At 48.6% G+C, this 20,764-nt stretch overlaps 1 protein-coding gene and 1 long non-coding RNA gene across 3 annotated transcripts in view; one reads left to right on the top strand and one right to left on the bottom strand.

Moving 5' to 3' along the window:
• Positions 1-20,764, top strand: part of LOC309528846 — a 53,756-nt gene that overhangs the window by 32,880 nt on the left and 112 nt on the right. Inside the window, exon 3 of one of the 2 annotated variants that reach the window (XR_014217910.1) lies at positions 3,483-3,638. The exons of the other annotated variant lie outside the window; for it this stretch is intronic. This is a non-coding gene — a long non-coding RNA (uncharacterized lncRNA). Of the gene's footprint in view, positions 1-3,482; positions 3,639-20,764 lie in introns of those variants that run through there. 2 annotated transcript variants of the gene reach the window in all.
• Positions 1,996-19,140, bottom strand: SPATA24 (spermatogenesis associated 24). Its single transcript, XM_082216548.1, has 6 exons — positions 18,985-19,140; positions 15,511-15,576; positions 14,740-14,870; positions 13,405-13,475; positions 12,144-12,246; positions 1,996-3,493 (listed from the first exon to the last, which is right to left on the bottom strand). Exons 1-6 carry the CDS (start codon positions 19,063-19,065, stop codon positions 3,403-3,405), a joined length of 543 nt encoding a protein of 180 aa, XP_082072674.1. The 5' UTR covers positions 19,066-19,140; the 3' UTR covers positions 1,996-3,402.

Raw genomic sequence — 20,764 nt, 5'->3', positions numbered from 1 at the left:
TTCTCAAGACAGACGGATGCCAACAACCTTGTGCCTGTATTGTTCAAGGCACGTTGCCAAAAGCTGGGCTCAAAAACAGTACACTGTGAAAAGTCCCACCCGGCTATTTGTATAGGTGCAAGTGTACAAGACCCCAATGAATTGTGAGGGTCGATTCCCCGTTGCTGTAGACATTCCAGATGGAGTCAGTGCCAAATGCCAGGCATTCGCTAGGTCCGGGACATCAGCCAGCGGAGGCTGAACCAAGCAGCTGTAGTTCATTCTCGTTTGGAATTTACCCATCTTCTAAGAGAATTTTTTGACTCTATAGCCTCACCAGGTATGTGGGCCATAACCTGTGTTAAAAAGTAACCAGGCATTCATAACCAAACTGTTTCTCTGCAAATATACAGGGCACTAGGAAATCAGCCCTGAGTGCTCACTGGAAGGACAGATCCTGAAGCTTAGGCTCCAATACTTTGGCCACATCAGGAGAAGAGAAGACTCCCTGGAAAAGACCCTGATGTTGGGAAAGATTGAGGGCACAAGGAGAAGGGGATGGCAGAGGACGAGATGGTTGGACAGTGTTCTTGAAGCTACCAGCATGAGTTTGACCAAACTGAGGGAGGCAGCGGAAGACAGGAGTGCCTGGCGTGCTCTGGTCCATGGGGTCACGAAGAGTCGGACACGACTAAACAACGACAACAGTAAGAAATAGGAAATCCAGGAGTTGTAGGCAAGGTAGCCCCACCAGAACCAGAAAATTAACAGGGTATTGTTTGTGATACAATTTGTATGTGTGAAATGGTGGTACAGAAACTACTTAAATAAAAGCCAGTGCTGCCCAGCCTTAAAACAAGTGATGAACTCAGTCCACAGCTGGGGAAAAACCCCTTTCTTGCAAGTAATTAACAGATTAATGTTCATAATCTTTGTGTCTGGCTAGATGTCTGTTTTTTTACACATAGCCCAGCGTAGCTGCTACAGTATTCCTCTTATGAATAAAGTGTTACCTCAATCACGTTATCCTTTACATAGTACTGTCAACACCTGACCAATGCCATCATATGAAACCCCACCTGCCACAGTATGAATTAGGTAACGTCGTAGTCTTGCTTTTGCATGGGCTCCCCTGCAATCTATTATCTTTTCTATAAAATCAAACAGCAAACAAAAATTAAAACCAAAGATTGTAATTTTTTTGGCAAAATCAGTAGTATGGAACTCTACTCCTACTGACTGCTAGACAAAAACAATAAGAACAGACTACTGAGACTTCAGTTACATGCCTTAGGGAATTGCCCTTCAGTAGCTCCTATTTAGCACCAGGTTGGTGACCTAACAGTAATAATTTAATATATTTTTAAAAAGAAATCTTCCCTTTAAGGCAAACTGGGTGATAACAAAGTCAAGAATCCCACTGAACACAAGTGAGTGGCAGCTGGATATGTTCAAATTAACTACATGAAACACTGCAAATGTTTTTGAATGTATCCTGAAACATACAAGTACATGTGGTTAGCAGGCTAAGGAAGGACTAATACAATTCAGTACTTCATCTGTTTCCTCTCTCTTCTATTATTTTTTTAATCTTCTAATAATAATAATAATTTATTATTTATACCCCGCCCATCTGGCTGGGCTTCCCCAGCCACTCTGGGCGGCTTCCAAAAAATATATATATTAAAACACTGCAATACATCAAACATTAAAAGCTTCCCTAAACAGGGCTGCCTTCAGATGTCTTCTAAAAGTCTGGTAGTTGTTGTTCTCTTTGACATCTGGTGGGAGGGCATTCCACAGGGAGGGCGCCACTACCGAGAAGGCCCTCTGCCTGGTTCCCTGTAACTTGGCTTCTCGCAGCGAGGGAACCGCCAGAAGGCCCTCGATGCTGGACCTCAGTGTCCGGGTAGAACGATGGGGGTAGAGACGCTCCTTCAGATACACTGGATCGAGGCTGTTTAGGGCTTTAAAGGTTGTAGGGTTGTAGAAAAACAAGAAATCCAGTCAGTGTACTTCAGAGAAGATAAGTGGGTATTTATTTTGCTTTTGGAAAGGTAAGAATTTGCTATACAAATACACACACAGAACTAAGTTTCATAGTTGAGTTTTCAAACTAAAAAGTTTACCTATCACTTAACATCACAATAATTGGTTCCCACAATACCCACAGAAACAGGTTAAGTTTACAAGGACAACAGCAAAGGATATATACCAATCCTAGAGTTCGCAGTGCATAGTCCCAGGTACAAAACATGGTACCTTAGTGTTTGGAAAATAAATGTTCTTTACAAAAGAAGCACCAGTTTAAGGGGATAAATGAAGAACTAACAACTGTATGTTTTTAAAAGATCATGCAGAAAGGGCCAAAGAGAAGCTATAAAGATTGGCACAATCTTATGCATGGAACTCAGACTTCATTAAGGCTTATTTCCTAGCAACAGTGTTTAGAATTGCAGTCTGCAGCCTGGAATATGTGACACAAATGCCCTGAAGCATGTACACAAGAGTCTTTCCCTCGCCACTGAGTATCTAGCACAGACGTGGGTTACCTCTGGCCCCATCAGGTGCAATAGGGGTCCTAATTTGCTCCTGGCTCCACTGGCTAGAGCTCCCATCCAATCCTTGCTGCAATTTCAGTGCTGAATTCATGACCCATTTTTGGGAAGAATCTTTGCAGCTAAGGTGTAAGATTCCAGCTGTATCTGCAAAGACTCCCCCTCTGCAGCCTCATCTTAAATTAAAACCAGGACTGGGAAAGAAGAGTGTGGCTTTGAGAAGATATACCACGTGGCAGCCTTTTAATTGTTTGACGCTATTTGTTTTTCTCTTCCATTTGATGCCACTTCCCTTTGAAAATGTTTCTAAACAGGTAAAGGGGGAAAATGATAGACAGCCTTGAATGGCATGTGCTAGCTTAGAAATGAGCTCCTGCAATTCTTTACTCGCTTACCTTCGCATCTTTTGAACTCAGTGTGACCTACTTCTGAGTAGACATGTACATGGTTGCAATGGTAACCTCATAGTCCCACCTACACCAGGAACAACAAATTAAAGTACCATAAATACATAGTTATTGAATTACTACACTATGTAGTAGTGATTTTATTAAAACCCACAGATGCATTAAAGATCATTGGGGTCTTGACTGCCTTTCATATCTGGGTGAAAAAGATGGTGCCTTATGCTTAAATATACAGAATCCAATGCAGTAGTCTTTGTCCACCTAAAGATGTACAGTAGTTCATACATTGGTCCCACTGGACAGAATGAAGTAGGGAAAGTTGGCATTTAGAGGTGAATATCTCACTTAAATTACCGGCAGAGTAATTTCTTGGTGGAAAAACTTAGAAGTTCATTTTTTATTTCAACACATCTAAGAGTAAGATTAGAATCAAGTGACTTGAGGGAATGCTTCTACGGTTATTTCAAATCCTTCTTGTTCTTTCTCCCAAGAACCTTTGCTATGTAACTTTCCTGTTGTTTTTGTATCTTGAATTCAGATGCTTGTTTCCTGCAAAACAAGACAACAACAAAAACCAGAAAGCACATTGTAAGAACATTTGCCATGCAATTTTCTTAGTGAAAATAGACATCTAAGTACTTGCTGATCTGTGGCACGTGTGAAATATCAGGAAAATAAATGCAACACTATTATGTGTGTGCCGACTCCTGAACAATCCTTTCAATATACAACCAATTGATAAAGAAAAACGGAATGTTGGACTTCCCGTGATAATTTCACCCGGTGGTATTCAACAAAATTTATTTATAGTAGACCCACTGAAATTAATGGACTGATGGATTAATGTTCATTAATTTCAATGAATCTACTCTGAGTAAAACTTAGCTAGATACCACCCATTCTTTGCCAAGGGGTCTTCAAATCAGTTATTGCTTCCACCTACTCCATTAGAAACACATGCCTTATCAAACAGATCACTGGTTTCTATTATCAGCATTTACCACAGCTACAGTACTAAGCAACCACTAGCAGCACGGCAACCCAGAAAGAATGGAACAGTTAAGAAAGCAGGAAAATGGGTATTTTTCAGGGGAGGAAACCAACAAAGCTGGTTCATGAAGTTGGTTTATTTATACAAACCACAATTAAAATTAACCACAGTTCAGACATAATGCTAAACTGCCATTAATTATTTTTTAAAAATGGATGTGAAAGCTTCTACTTTGACTGGATCTTTGTCTTTGAAGAAGCAATGGAGGAAAGCATACACACAAACAAAAAAGGAGGGGATGCCACAAGTACAAAACAAGTTTGAGGATAACTGTAAAAATATCTATTTAGACAGTGATTCCAAAGGAAGGGTGTAAATGTCTCAGTAAGCAGTATTCTCTATTTTACACCACACCCCAAGATCTGAGGAAGCATCAGGTGGAGGAAAATTGTGATTAAAAATGAAAAGAAATACTTAGATCCTACAGCCTTTAAATGTATCTGTGGGAAGGAGGGTATTGTTTTGTTTTAATTATTTATGTCAGGGGTTCAGGGACGGAGGCACAGCGGAGACAGGAAATGGAGAGCGAATGGGAAGAATCTGGGGACAGCGGGGAGGAGAATGACAGTGATCAGAGGGATTCCATGAGTCTCTCCAGCAAATCAGAGGATTCCCAGAAGGGGGCGCCGGTGGTCAGGACAAGGAGGGTCCCAGGGGGGAAGCACCAGGAACAAGGGACCAGCGGAGATTCCCAGGGCGGCGGCTGGAGATCAGGACCAGCTTCCCCACCAGAGCATAGCGGGGGGGGGGGGGGAGGTTCCTGTGTGTCAGGGGCAGCGTCCCCTCCAGCAGGGAGAGGGGATGAGTCAGGGCTGACCGCGCCTCCATCGGAGAAAGGGGGAATGGAGGGGAGGTCAGAAGCAGCCGTCCTCCCGGAAGGAAGGGAAAGCAGTGACGGGAGTAGTGTAACTGTCAGAAGAAAGGTTGGGGGCTGGGCGCGCGCGCCAAGTTCAAATGTGCAGGCGCGCGGGACAGCAGAGCCTCCGGATTGGGAGCCAGGTCCTAAAGCCTGCCGGAGGGAGGGGGAAACAATCCGGGGAATCATCAGCGTCGGAAGAGTCTAGGAAGGGCGAAACCCCAGGGGGCAGGAGGACCCAGCGGAAAAGGGAACGAAGGAGGAGGTGGAGCAAGGCAAGGATCTTAAACCGGTGTCGGGGCGGGACCGACTCAGAGGGAGCTTCAACGGTCTAGGCTTACAGACGTATGGCTGCGCGCCACTACTGTGAAACAGCAAATGGACTTCAATAAAGACTTTTGTATATAAAGAGAAACTGGCGTTGGTCCTTTGTGAGCTGGGACCTGAGGCAGCCGTGACAATTTACTTGTGTTTTTATCTAGTATTGTATTCTGTGAACCACCCTGGGATCTCTTGAAGGGCGATATATAAATTTAATAATAATAATAATAGTAATAAAAGGGAAATAGTTAACTCAGTTACCTACTGTCAGGGGTTCAGGAGCAGAGACGCAGAGAAGGGAGGAAGCAGAGAGCGAGGGGGAGGAATCCGAAGGGAAAATGAGTGATGATGACGACCCGAGATCTCCAAGCCTAAGCAGTGAGTCAGAGGACTCCCAAAAGGGAGCCCCAGTGAGCAGAGCAAGGGGGGGATCCGGGGGGACACCCCAGGAGGAAGGGAACAGAGGAGATTCAGAGAGTAGCAGCTGGAAGTCGGGACCCACGCTCATAACTGAGGGCGGCAGCAGCTGGAAGTCGGGACCCACGCTCAAGACTGAGAGCAGCAGGGAGGAAGGTAGCCAGGCATCGGGTTCCGGAGGCTGTCAGCAGGAGGGAGGGCACGAGTCAGGGGTGGTCACGCCCTCCTCAGAGAGCGAGGCAACGGTTAAGAGGAAAGTAGAGAGTTGGGCGCGCGCGCCAAGTTCAAATGCAGCGGAAGCTGGAGCAGTAAGCAGCCCGGAGAGTGAGCCAGGTCCTAAAGCCCGCCGCAAGGAGGCAGAAGGATCAGGGGGGTCAGCGTCAGAGGAGAGTAGAAGGGAGGAGGCCCAGGGGGGCAGAAGGACCCAGAGACGTAGGGAGAGGCGAAGGAGGTGGAGCAAGGCTAGGGTATTAAGCTGGTGTGCAAGAGGCGGGGACTCAGACGGGTCTTCGCCGACCTAGGGCAGAAGGTGTAGAGCTGCACGCTGCAGTTCGGAAATGAAACCTGTAACTTAATAAAGACTCTTATAAAGTGAACGCTGGCGGACTTGGTCCTATGTGAGCTGGGACTGGGTGGCAGCCCTGACAGTAAGACCCGTCTCAGAAAAGCTTCGGACACCTGATATCTCGCAGCGGAGAGAGAGGCAGCTGGAGGAGGGGATCGGTGTTTGGGAGCAAGCTCACGACGGTTAGCAGAGATGACGGAAGCAGAGAAAGTTGCAGCGCTGCAACAGGCAGTTACCCAATTGAACGCGGAGGTACTGGCATCCAAGAAGAGGGAGGAGGATGCGGCAGCCGCCTACAGAGATCTCCACGCCAGGTTTGAAGCATGGGTTAAACACGGGCAGCCAGGACCCAGACCGGAGGGGGTTGGGTTGGCACGGAGAGCAGGAGGGCTTGTGGCTCACTTCGATGGGAATTTACAACAGTACCCCAATTTTCGAGCAGACGTAATGTGCGCACTGCAACTGCTGGCAAAAGACTTTAGAGATGAGGAAGAGAAAGTGGGGTTCATACTATCCCATTTGCATGGGGATGCTAAAGCGTGGCTACGCAATTTGTGGAGGGATAAAGATCCGGCGCTTCAGAATGCAGATGCCTTTATCAAAGCGATGGATGCGTGTTTTTTGTCTACTATTGATGTGGATCTTGCCCGACGGGAGATTCATGGACTAAAACAAGGGAGGGCAAGCGTCCGGCAGTACCACGCCCGCTTTTTTGCGCTGGTCAGTGCCTTAGAGTGGGACCGGGATTCGCCCCCTGTCAGAGACCTGTTCTGGGAGGGTCTAAGCTCTGCGGTCAAGGATGAAATTGCAAGGGGGGAGAGGCCCCGAAGCACGCAGGAGGTGGTCCAAAGGGCGCTGACTGTGGGGGTGAGGCTGGAAGAACGTCCCTGGTGCAGAGATGAAGGACGTGGAGGGCGCGAAGCAGCGAGAAGTTTCTCTTTCGTTCCAAGAGAAGCAGCGCGTGCGCAATCCACACCTCCGCCAGGAGGGGGAGGGGAACCGATGGAGGTTGGAGGTGCAAGGGCTCAGTCAGCAGCCAGAGCCCAAGCACCGACAGCAGTGAAAGCGAAGCCTCCTAGAGGGAACAGGAAGTGTTACATCTGCGAGGATCCAGGCCATTTGGCGAAAGAGTGTCCCCGGAGGCTCCACAAGCACACTGCAGCCTCAGCAATGGTGACTGCAGCAACGCAGCAAGGAGAACCACAGCAGGGAAACGACGATGTCTGGCTGGAGACAGAGGCACTGGGGCCCAGCCAGACGCATCAGTGAAGCAGTCCCCAGCGATCTTGCAACCCACGGACCCCCTCCCACCCAAACCAGTAGTGCAGCTCACAGCATCTCTCCAGCTACCCGATGGCGTCACTATCGAAGTGCCGCTTTCTGTGGATTCTGGAAGCAACGCTGACTTTATAGCGCAGGATTTTGTGGAGCAGCACGCTATACAGCTACTGCCTGCCACTCTGCCCCTGCAAGTCGTCACAGTGGATGGCAGAGAGTTGCTAGGGGGGCAGGTGGTGAAGCAGACGCCACCGATGGTGATGCGCCTTGGCAACCACAGGGAAGTCATCAGTTTTAATGTCACCCAACTGTCGGACACGCCCATTGTGTTGGGCATGAGTTGGCTGGACAGGCACAGTCCGACACTGGCTTGGTACCAGAGACAGCTGATCTTCGGCTCCTCTTATTGCGCAGAACACTGCATCCTGCCCAGACAGGAGGGAGAGGAGGAGGAATCACAACTGCAGTTGGGAACGTTGCAAGCAGTCCCCCACAAATACGCAGACTTTCTGGAGGTCTTCTGCGAGAAAGAGGCTGACAAGCTACCACCGCACAGGCAATATGACTGCAAGATTGACCTCCTACCAGGGGCGACGCTGCCGAAAGGGAAGCTGTATTCCATGTCTGAGGACGAATTACAGGAACTCAAACAGTTCATAGATCACAATTTGCAGCGCGGTTTCATCCGGGAGTCCAGGGCAGTAGGGGGCAGTCCTGTTTTCTTCGTGAAGAAGAAAGACACGCCCCAAAAAAGACTGGTGGTGGATTTTCGCCTCTTAAACAAGATGACCAAGCCTTCTGATTTCCCCATGCCCAGGATTGACGACCTACTAGCGACGGTGCGCAAGGGACGCGTGTTCACCAAGTTGGACCTGCGAGGTGCGTACAATCTCATCCGCATGAGGGAGGGCGATGAGTGGAAGACAGCCATGTTCACGCCTCTGGGCACCTACGAATACAGAGTGATGCCGTTTGGATTGCAAAACGGTTCTCACTGTTTCCAAGCTTTCATGCATCATGTGTTGGCGGGACTCCTTTACAAGAAGTGCGTCTGCTTTCTGGATGACATCCTGATATTCTCCGAATCGCAGCAAGCCCATGACCAAGATGTTCGGGAGGTGCTGAAGAGGCTGCAGCAGCATAGACTGTACGCCAAACTGGAGAAGTGCCAGTTCGACACGACGGAGGTGGATTTCTTGGGTTACAAGTTGTCGGACAAGGGGCTAGCCATGGACAGCGCCAAGGTTCGTGCGGTGTTGGATTGGAAGAGCCCGCGCAACCGGAAGGAGGTCCAGCGGTTTGTCGGCTTCGCCAACTTCTATCGCAAGTTTATCAAGGGGTTCGCGATGCAGACGGCGGCCATTACGGACACGCTAAGCTCCAAGAAAAAGAAATTCATCTGGACGGAGCAGGCGGAGCAGTCCTTTCAGGCACTCAAGCGTCTCTTCGCGTCGGAAGAGCAACTGCTGCATATCGACCCCAGCAGACCGATGCGGGTAGAGACAGACGCGTCCGATAGAGCAGTGGGAGCTGTCCTGCTGCAAAGGGACCCACAGGGGGTCTGGAGGCCGGGAGCGTTCTACTCCAGAAAGCTCAGCAAGTCGGAGCAGAACTACACCATCTGGGACAGGGAGTTGCTGGCCATTCATGCAGCTTTCAAGGCGTGGAGGCACTTCCTGATCGGCGCCAAGCACACGGTGCAGGTCTGCACGGATCACAAGAATCTGGAGCACTGGCGCACGGCTCAGTTCCTGAACCAGAGGCAGATACGTTGGGCGGAGTTCTTTGCTGACTTCAATTTCCGAATAGAGTACGTCCCAGGCGACACCAACGTCATGGCGGATGCACTGTCCCGCAAACCGCAATACCTCGAAGAGGCGACGCCAGCGGCAGCCATGCACATCTTCGCGCCAACAGCGTGGGCGTGCGCTTCAGCCACAGTAGACCTGGATGCGGTGCGGCGGGCGTTGCAGGACGACTCCTTCGCGCAGGCGAAGATGGCAGAGGTGCACAAGGGCACGGCGAAGGGCGACGACTTCCAGATACGAGACGGCTTGCTCTTACGTAAAGGGGCCATCTACGTGCCGGGAGACGAACTTCGCGCCAGGGTACTGCAGCAGCTGCACGACGCACCCACGGCCGGGCACTTTGGCACGGAAAAAACGGTGGAATTAGTCGCAAGGGACTTTTGGTGGCCCAGACTGAGAGGGGAAGTCGCGGACTACGTTGCGAGGTGCGACACCTGCCAGAGGGCCAAACCGGTGCACAAACCACCGGCGGGACTGCTGGAACCGCTGCAAACGCCGTTTGAACCGTGGGAGAGAGTGGCCCTGGACTTTGTTACGGATCTACCCAGCTCGAGAGGCAAGACAGCTGTACTAGTGGTGGTGGACTTGTTCACCAAGATGGCACATTTCATTCCGTGTGCGAAGGTGGCCACGGCGGAACAAACCGCCAAACTGTTCATAGATCACGTGTTCAAAGTGCATGGTCTGCCGCGGTCTATCCTGTCAGACCGCGGGCGCCAGTTCGTCTCGAATTTCTGGCAGAAGCTGATGAGTTTTCTAAATGTCAAGGTCGATCTGGCATCAGCAAGACACCCGCAGACCAACGGGCAAGCAGAGAGGGTCAATGCCATCATGCAGCAGTACCTGAGATGCTATGCCAATCAACAACCTGCGACCTGGGTGGATTACCTGCCGCTCGCCGAGTTCGCTTACAACAACACGAAGCACGTGTCCACAGGGGTGACGCCGTTCTTCGCCAACAATGGGAGGAATCCCAGAACCTTCCCGGGACGGGAGAGAGTGGGGGACGGAGAACCACAGACGGCGGACGCGTTCGCGTCAGAGTTGCAGGCGGTACACGATCAACTCAGACGGCAGCTGGAGCTAGCTAAGCACGCCTACAAGGTGCAAGCTGACAAGCACAGGCGGGTTGGCGAAGAGATCCAAGTGGGAGACTGGGTCTGGTTGGCAGCCCACGCAGTGCCGACCAGGTCACTAGCCAAGAAGAAGTTGGGGCACAAGCAAATTGGTCCGTACCAAGTCGAAGCACAGATCAACCCGGTAGCCTTCCGACTGGCGCTGCCGGAGGGTTCCAGAATGCATCCGGTGTTCCACAGGTCGGTGCTCACTCCCTACAAGGCACCTCACAGATTCCAGGAGCCAGGGACGGCACCGAGTCCGTTCCGGGAGCGGACGGAGACGCGAGGGGTGACGCAGCAAGACCCCATCAACGAGGTCACGGAGATTTTGGACTCCAGATGGGGGGAAGAGGGAGTCGAATACCTCCTAGCCAGAGAGGGCACCCGGGCCAGCGCCAATAGCTGGGTGCCAGACTACGCTTTGGAGGAACCCCTGCTCAAGGACGAGTTTCATGCCCTTTTCCCACACAGACCCATGCCAGCGAGCTTCTTCGACGACTGGCTGTTCACGCCCACACTTTCTTCCAGCACGTTCCATGGATTCGACTCGGACGGGGAACCCGCACTGAGCACCCGTTCCCCAGAAGGATCGCCGGCGGGTTCGGCGTCAGACACCTCGTATTGGTGGGACGATCGACCGGAGGAGCAATGGCGCCGGAAGTGGCTGGAGATGCCAGGTCGAGCGACCGACGCAGAGACTGACATGGACGTGTTCGGGGAGGACCTTGGGTTCGAGCACGGCGGTACAGAGATGGAAGCGGAACAGGTCAACGTCGGCGACCGCGAGGAGCAAGACTCGGAGGTCTTCAGTTGGCGGCCAACCACAGGGAGCGAACTGTATCCGGCATTCCCTCCCGTGATGATGGAGCACCCAGCACCCACACCTGAAAGCGGGGAGGGGGGAAGGGGGGGCTTCGAGGGGGGGATGGATGTCAGGGGTTCAGGAGCAGAGACGCAGAGAAGGGAGGAAGCAGAGAGCGAGGGGGAGGAATCCGAAGGGAAAATGAGTGATGATGACGACCCGAGATCTCCAAGCCTAAGCAGTGAGTCAGAGGACTCCCAAAAGGGAGCCCCAGTGAGCAGAGCAAGGGGGGGATCCGGGGGGACACCCCAGGAGGAAGGGAACAGAGGAGATTCAGAGAGTAGCAGCTGGAAGTCGGGACCCACGCTCATAACTGAGGGCGGCAGCAGCTGGAAGTCGGGACCCACGCTCAAGACTGAGAGCAGCAGGGAGGAAGGTAGCCAGGCATCGGGTTCCGGAGGCTGTCAGCAGGAGGGAGGGCACGAGTCAGGGGTGGTCACGCCCTCCTCAGAGAGCGAGGCAACGGTTAAGAGGAAAGTAGAGAGTTGGGCGCGCGCGCCAAGTTCAAATGCAGCGGAAGCTGGAGCAGTAAGCAGCCCGGAGAGTGAGCCAGGTCCTAAAGCCCGCCGCAAGGAGGCAGAAGGATCAGGGGGGTCAGCGTCAGAGGAGAGTAGAAGGGAGGAGGCCCAGGGGGGCAGAAGGACCCAGAGACGTAGGGAGAGGCGAAGGAGGTGGAGCAAGGCTAGGGTATTAAGCTGGTGTGCAAGAGGCGGGGACTCAGACGGGTCTTCGCCGACCTAGGGCAGAAGGTGTAGAGCTGCACGCTGCAGTTCGGAAATGAAACCTGTAACTTAATAAAGACTCTTATAAAGTGAACGCTGGCGGACTTGGTCCTATGTGAGCTGGGACTGGGTGGCAGCCCTGACACCTATGTATTTTCAAAGAATCTAGTAAAAGTGTCTTAGATAAAAATATATTCTTACTTTAATGTTTGCTTCTGGTTGTTGATGAAGTTCTGCAGCTCCCTGATCTCATTTTCTTTGTAGTTCAGAACATCCTCCTGTTTTTGAATATGGGTCTCAATTTCTGTAGGAGGAATTTGGAAATCACTGACTTGTGCTTTTGCTTTCTAAATATCAAAATCAAAGGGCACAAAACAAAGTTATGTACACAGAATTCCCAGCAAAGCCTCAAACTTTATTACCCTGGTTTGGTTATAATCAACCCAAATAGGTAGTGCTATAGGTACTACATGCTCTAGAAACTGAATACTGTGCCCAGGATAAAAAAAAAATTAGACATCTTTATTTATTTTCTTACATTTATATCCTGCCTTTCTTCCAGCATGAAACCCAAGGCAGTTTAAGTGCCTGCAGGGTAGTCACCCATCTAGGCACTAACCAGATCCAGACCTACTGACGGGCCCATGACACTGACAGAATACACAAGGTGCAGAGAAAGTGGAGGCAAATGCATCTATGCCCCTGAGTGCAGGATGATAGGGAGCTGCTGCCAAACATATCTATATCTGTATCTGTATCTGTATCTATACAGTGGTACCTCGGATTATATACGCTTCAGGTTACATACGCTTCAGGTTACAGACTCCACCAACCCAGAAACAGTACCTCAGGTTAAGAACTTTGCTTCAGGATGAGAACAGAAATTGTGCTCCGGCGGCGAAGCAGCGGTGGGAGGCCCCATTAGCTAAAGTGCTGCTTCAGGTTAAGAACAGTTTCAGGTTAAGAACGGACCTCCGGAATGAATTAAGTATGTAACCAGAGGTACTACTCTATCTATCTATCTATCTATCTATCTATCTATCTATCTATCTATCTATAGTGTACCTATTTTCAAGTGCCTGCTTGCCAACATTTTTAAGTATACATTTTTACTTGAGGAATTAGGCTTTTAGGCATTCCTTTTAAGGAGAAGAAGAGCTTGGATTTGATATCCTGCTTTATCACTACCCGAAGGAGTCTCAAAGCGGCTCACATTCTCCTTTCCCTTCCTCCCCCACAACAAACACTCTGTGAGGTGAGTGGGGCTGAAAGACTTCAAAGGAGTGTGACTGGCCCAAGGTCACCCAGCAGCTGAATGTGGAGGAGCGGAGACGCGAACCCGGTTCCCCAGATTACGAGTCTACCGCTCTTAACCACTACACCACACTGGCTAAGTGCCTAAAAGGGTTAATTTCTCAAGTAATCCTCAGTCTGAGACGATAAAATAATCTAGTGAATTTACCAGCGCATTTGCTCAACAGCTTGTTTTTTTGGATCGATTCCTTCTGCACTTTGCTTTTTACCCGAGAAAGTCTACAACAGAAGGAATACCATTTTAGTCACACATGTCAATACCGTTAAATACAGCTGGAATAAGTAGTTCAAATGTTGTTATCTGTCAGATAAGATGATCAGGAGCAAGTCATACATGCCCCTTATGCACCTTTGGAAACTTGACCTTTGTAATTATGGAGCTGACTGATCTGTAGAACAATGCTAGTTAGGCTACAGATTTAAGTGTGTACGTTGCACTGATCCCCTTTAAGCTTCTGTTATGTTGTTGCAGTGACTTGAAAATATCCACATACACCACTTCACAGGATCCAAGCTTTCTCTTTTATACTGAACTCACTCTCAGAGTGTGGATCCATTCCTTGTATAACCAAAACAGAAATAACCATCCACACACAAGAGGCTTGAGGGAGTACCAACATTTACAAAAGTAAATAGATAGATTGCCAGCCCTAAGGGAGGAAACCCCAAACAGTACAATGTGGACTGAATATTCTCATGTTGGTCTGCCATAGTCAAAACAAAATGTAAAAAAATTTCCTTCCAGTAGCATGCACATGAAAGCTCATACCAATAACAAACGTAGTTGGTCTCTAAGGTGCTACTGGAAGGAATTTTTATTTTATTTTATTTTGAATATTCTCAGTGAGCACAGAATGCTGATGGGTTGGGTGGTGGGAATAAAAAAACGGGAACTGAACGAAACATCATGGTAGAGGACACTGCTCTAGGGCTAGCACGCAGTATGACTGCAATTCTAAGCATGTTTACAAGGGCGTAATTACGAGAAAACATGCTTAGCATTGCAGCAAACAAGCCTCTTAGCTTGGAAAATTCTGGCACACCCAACAATACTAACCCTACTTCCAGCTCAGTCAGGCTACTGGCTCACGTAGCCTGCTGCTGTATACTCTGGTCTTATCCAGCAGTTGCTAAATCTTAGCACCTGCTTACAATGGAGAATGAAGACTCAGGGAGCAGCTGGTCAGTTGTTAAAACAGGTGCTAGGATACAGATTTCTCCTTCCTTCCAGCCTCTGAACTGCCCAAAGTGGCCAAGAGCATAAAGAGATAGAGCTGCCTTTCTCCAGAGCCGCTACTGTTCCTTTCTTGCACGTGCATGGCTGTTCAGAGGTTGGGGGAGAGGCAGCTGCTGGACCCTTGGGAACTGGCTAGTCAGTGGTCTTCTGGGAGACTGTAACTATCCTGTCGCCAACTCCCCTTTTTAGACAACAAAACTTGAGCCTGTTCTCTTCACAGACTCCCACACCAATCTACAAGCATACGCAGTGTCAAAAGCTTGTTTCTCCCTCTCAAGTTGCTTTGACAGAACATCAATCTCCCCAAGGGCGAATTCCAGCTGTTCGGATTCCATAGCTAGATTACTCTTCGTCTTTGCATGTTCTTCCTCTTCCTTCTGTAAATTAGAATACAGTTGAAAAATCTAAGTTATTAGATTGCCTAACAGGTAAACCAACATTATAAAAAAGGAAGTATTCAACTGCATCAGTAGGCAAAGAAAATATGCTACAACTCTGGTGTAAAGTAAAAGGACCCCGGCTGGTTAAGTCCAGTCAAACTTTGACTATGGGCTACGGTGCTCATCTCACTTCAGCCGGTGTTTGTCCACAGACAGCTTTCTGGGTTATGTGGCCAGCATGACTAAACCGCTTCTGGCGCAACGGGACACTGTGATGAGTGCCAGAGCACATGGAAATGCTGCAGCACTATCTATTTATCTACTAGCATTGGTATGTTTTTGAACTGCTAGGCTGGCAGAAGCTGGGGCAGAGGAATGGAAGCTCACCCCGTTGCGCCAATTTGAACCGCTGACCTTCTGATCAGCAAGCCCAAGAGGCTCAGTGGCTTAGTCCCCTCGCTCTCAAATATTCAGATACTAACTTCCGATATTAAAAATTGACATTGTCACAAGACATGAGTCTACATGGGAACTTGCACAAATCTTTGAGAATGTGCAATCTCTACTGCTGCCTTAGTTATGTTTAACAAAAGAAAGAGTAAAAATATCAGAAATAAATTAAATGAAGGCCACATACCTGCAGTTTCCTTATAATAGCCTCATATTCCACCTTGCTTACAGAGTTCTCTTTCTGCATTGCTATCTGTTAAAAGAATGTTACATTTTATAGATTAGTTGTTTGTATAAGAGAATTACTATTAGGGGAAAAAATGATGAATGCATATTAGTTATTTTTGCAGTCTGATCCTATGCTGAGTTAGGTCAATCTATGTCTACTGATTGCAGTGGGCTTAGGCATATCTAGAGATGTGAAAGCATGCAGAAAAAGAAAATTGTGGAAAACCCACCCCACCCTATTTTTCTGTCCCCATTTGGAAGCAACCAAACCAACAACAACAAACAGAAGAAAACGGCGGGGGGGGGGGCTGGTTTCATTTTGTTGTTGTTTTTCCAAGCTTTCACCTCTCTCGGAATATCTGTATCTACCTAGGCTCACTCTGTTTTATGGCTACTGCATAACAGCTTTTACTCATTTTACAACTAACTACAATTTTATTTACAAAAGTACTTATATGTCAGCCACTCAAGCAGTATTGTAATTTTTAATCAACTGCATAGGTTTGTTGGCATAGAAAAGTCTTTAAAAGTGAGGGTGCCTGCCAAATCTCTGCTTGAAGAGCGTTCCACAGAATGGGACCAGCAGCAGTAATTGCCCAACTTCTGATTGAGTTGAGCTCCTGTAGGGGTGTTCTTGGTAACTGGGCAAGGCTAGGATATAAGGGCTCAAGAAATCCTGGATCCAAGTTGTTCAGGGCTCTGTGTATCAATCCAAAATCCTTAATCTGTTCCAGTAGCATATGGGCAGCCAGTGTAGATGTTTTAACAGCAGTATCACATGCTGCTGGCCATCCAACTGCAGCAGCAGCCTAGTCGCAGCAGTCTGCCCTAGCTGGAGCTTCTACACCAGGCCTAAGGGCAGCCTTACATAGAACACATTGCAGTATTTACCTTGAGGTTCCTATAACAAGCACTACACACATATGACTGGTGTGCTTTATTTTAGATACGCGGGTGGCGCTGCGGGTTAAACCACAGAACCTAGGACTTGCCGATCAGAAGGTCGGTGGTTCAAATCCCCACAACGGGGTGAGCTCCGGTTACTCGGTCCCTGCTCCTGCCAACTGAGCAGTTCGAAAGCACGTCAAAGTGCATGTAGATAAATAGGTACTGCTCCGGCAGGAAGGTAAACGGCGTTTCCGTGCACTGCTCTGGTTCGCCAGAAGCGGCTTAGTCCTGCTGGCCACATGACCCAGAAGCTGTACGCCGGCTCCCTCAGCCAATAAAGTGAGCTGAGCGCCGCAACCCCAGAGTCGGTCATGACTAGACCTAATGATCAGGGGTCTCTTTACCTTTACCTTACATCATGTTGAGGGTCCTGGCTGAAATCTTAATTTGGCAACCACCTTAAATAAAACCAGAGATATAATCTCATTATGTTCTTGGAGGCAATTGCTTCCATTTCAGAGCCATGACAGCACACATGGAATAATGAAAAACCCTGCAGAATTAGACCAAATGTCCATTTAGCCTTCCGTCCGGTTTCCAACAGCAGCCAGCTATATGGCGCTAGAAAACCCACATGGTCATCCCTGCCCTCCAGCAACTGGTCTTTAAAGGTACACTGCCTTTGAGGCTGGAGGTTCTATCTGGAGATACAAACACACACACACTATGTTTAATTCCCTATGTTCTGCTGGATCAGACTAAAACTCCTATCTAATCCAGAATCCTGTTTTCAGCAGAAAGGGCACGAAATAAACAATCCTCCATGGTTTGCACTCCCAGAAACTGGTATTCAGCAGCCTACCTACGGGACCACCTCTCGTGGTATGCCAAGCAGAGGACCTTAAGGTCCACAAATGACAACATTTTGGAGGTTCCAAGTCACAAGGTGGTTAGATTGGTCTCAACTAGGGCCAGGGCCTTTTCAGCACTGGCCCCCGACTTGGTGGAACGCTCTATCACAAGAGACTAGGGCCCTGCGGGACTTGACATCTTTCCGCAGGGCCTACAAGACAGAGCTGTTCCACCTGGCCTTTGGTTTGGACTCAGTCGGACCCTTATGTTTCCCTCCCCTTATGGTTTTGATCTATGGGCTACTTTTAAAATGAGGCAGCATTTTAAATTGCATTTTAACCTGTATTTTAAATTGGTTGGTTTTTTCCCCTATTATGTTTTTACTGTGATTTTACTAGTGCTAGCCGCCCTGAGCCCGCTCTGGCCAGGGATGGCGGGGTATAAATAAAATTTAGTATTAATATTATTATTACAGTGGTACCTCGGGTTACATACGCTTCAGGTTAGACTCCGCTAACCCAGAAATAGTGCATCAGGTTAAGAACTTTGATTCAGGATGAGAACAGAAATCAGGCTCTGGCGGCGCGGCAGCAGCGGGAGGCCCCATTAGCTAAAGTGGTGCTTCAGGTTAAGAACAGTTTCGGGTTAAGAACGGACCTCTGGAACGAATTAAGTACTTAACCCGAGGTACCACTGTAATTGCTGCCTTTGGACACATAGGGTTTTATGAAACTACCATGCCATTGACTAATGGCGAGAAGCAGGACGTGCAGCAGTGGCAGTGTTCTTGCTCAGTGTCTAAACTACTACTGCTAATAATAATATATTATTAATATATAATAATAATAATAATAAAATAATAATTTTTAATCACTGCCTTTGGACACATAGGGTTTTATGAAACTACCATGCCATTGACTAATGGTGAGAAGCAGGACGTGCAGCAGTGGCAGTGCTCCTGCTCAGTGTCTAAACTACTACTGCTAATAATAATATATTATTAATATATAATAATAATATAATAATAATTTTTAATCACTGCCTTTGAACACATAGGGTTTTATGAAACTACCATGCCATTGACTAATGGCGAGAAGCAGGACGTGCAGCAGTGGCAGTGCTCTTGCTCAGTGTCTAAACTACTACTGCTAATAATAATATATTATTAATATATAATAATAATATAATAATAATTTTTAATCACTGCCTTTGAACACATAGGGTTTTATGAAACTACCATGCCATTGACTAATGGCGAGAAGCAGGACGTGCAGCAGTGGCAGTGTTCTTGCTCAGTGTCTAAACTAATAATAATAATGATAGTAATAATATTACCGTATATTATTGTTTAATAATAATAATAATAATAATAATAATTACTGCCTTTGAACAGATAGGGCTTTATGAAACTACCATACAGTCAATGGCGAGAAGCAGGACGTGCAGCAGTGGCAGTGCTCTTGCTCAGTGTCTAAACTAATAATAATAATAATAGGGATTCGTGTGCGCAGAGTGTTGGGTAGGCCCAGAGGGGGGTGGGCCTGCAGAGGGCTACATCCGCGAGGCTTTTCGCCAACGTTTCCCCCAGGCTGCGGCCCAGCTCGGTGGCTGGCGACCGCCGAAGGGAACCAGCGCGCCCCTTCCCACAACCCTTTACTGGAGGGAGAAGAGCCCCGGGCGCCTCCAGCCCCACCTGTCGCCTCAGCCTCTCCAGCAGAGCCTCCTGCGTCTCGATCAGGTCTCGCAGCTGCTGGAAGGCCACGGACGACGCCATTTTGTTTCTCCCCTCCCCTCCTTCCCCGGCCGTTGGAAGTGCGCGCGCTTCCCCCCTCCGGCCAATCACGCAGCGGCGCCGAACGTGAATCACGGGAGCTTCGCCCTCGCGAGACTTCTTCGCCCGCCCCTTCCGCCCAGTCGCATCAGAACAAGGGAGGGGCGGGGCCAGAGCTCGGTCTAGAGTCCTATAGGAAGCTGCTGGAGCGAGTACCGTAATTCCCCTAATGCAGGCTCTGAGAGAGAAAAAAACCGTAATTCCCCTAATGCAGGCTTAAAGATGGATGGACAAACATACACAAAAAGACACACACAGAGAGTGTGTGTGGTGTAACGGTTTGAGCGTTGGAGTAGGACCTGTGAGACCAGGGTTCAAATCCCCACTCATCCACGAAGCTGCCATCCTGCTGATCTTGTATATTCAGCCTTGTTTTTACCTTGTCGTCTTTGGGGAAGGAAGGAATTATTAAAAAGTCAGTCAGTTGCCAAGTTGTGTTGCTTCTCCTTTTGCAAATGTTGCAAAAAGCCACCTGGGGTTTTCTGCACACTCGCACTTAAAAATCTGCTTTGTGATGAAGGGCGGTTAAAAAAACACACACAACCCAAATAAATAACCATGTTTTGTGATAATACAGTGTTGGTTACTGCAACAATTTTCACTTTTGCTTTCCTTGCAGACCTGTAACTATCCAGAACTCCAGTACCAAATTATTCATCTCTTGCAAAGCTCCTACCATGGGACATTCTTCTTCAGATCCTCCTCCACCCTCACCCCATCACTCTTTTTTTTCTCTTTTAAATGGTACTCATAAGGTAAAGCACTATGTTGGCATAAACAATGTGTCGTTTCATTTTTTCCGGCACTTCTGTGGTTACAAAGCAAGTTAAAAAGAAATCTGCCATAGGTTTGTTGTCCTTAATTACCTAACTTGAAACTAAAGAAGAGAAGAAGAAGAGTTTGGATTTGATATCCCGCCTTTCACTCCCCTTCAGGAGTCTCAAAGCGGCTAACATTCTCCTTTCCCTTCCTCCCCCACAACAAACACTCTGTGAGGTGAGTGGGGCTGAGAGACTTCAAAGAAGTGTGACTGGCCCAAGGTCACCCAGCAGCTGCATGTGGAGGAGCGGGGAATCGAACCCGGTTCCCCAGATTACGAGACTACCGCTCTGAACCACTACACCACACCGGCTCTCAGTGGGATCACTCCCCAAAAGCTGAGCAAAGCCCCGAAAGGGTGGCGCCTGCTTAATATACATAAAAAGGTAAAGGGACCCCTGACCATTAGGTCCAGTCGTGGCCGACTCGGGTTGCGGCGCTCATCTCGCTTTATTGGCTGAGGCAGCCGGCGTACAGCTTCTGGGTCATGTGGCCAGCATGACTAAGCCGCTTCTGGCAAACCAGAGCAGCGCACGGAAACGCCATTTACCTTCCCGCCAGAGTGGTACCTATTTGTCTACTTGCACTTTGACGTGCTTTCGAACTGCTAAGTTGGCAAGAGCAGGGACCGAGCAACGGGAGCTCACCCCGTCGCGGGGATTTGAACCGCCGACCTTCTGATCGGCAAGTCCTAGGCTCTGTGGTTTAACCCACGGTGCCACCTGCATCCCTTAATATACATAGCTGTTATCTATTAAAGCAATACATATGCATAAACCTCCTCCAAAGATACAACACAATCCTAATTATACCATGTATGGTC

The sequence above is a fragment of the Podarcis vaucheri genome (genome assembly GCF_965113315.1).
Source record: "Podarcis vaucheri genome assembly, chromosome: 3".
In the NCBI taxonomy this organism is placed as follows: domain Eukaryota; kingdom Metazoa; phylum Chordata; class Lepidosauria; order Squamata; family Lacertidae; genus Podarcis; species Podarcis vaucheri.
The sequence above is the reverse complement of the archived record's forward strand: the minus strand, read 5'-3'. Positions and strand labels throughout refer to the sequence as shown.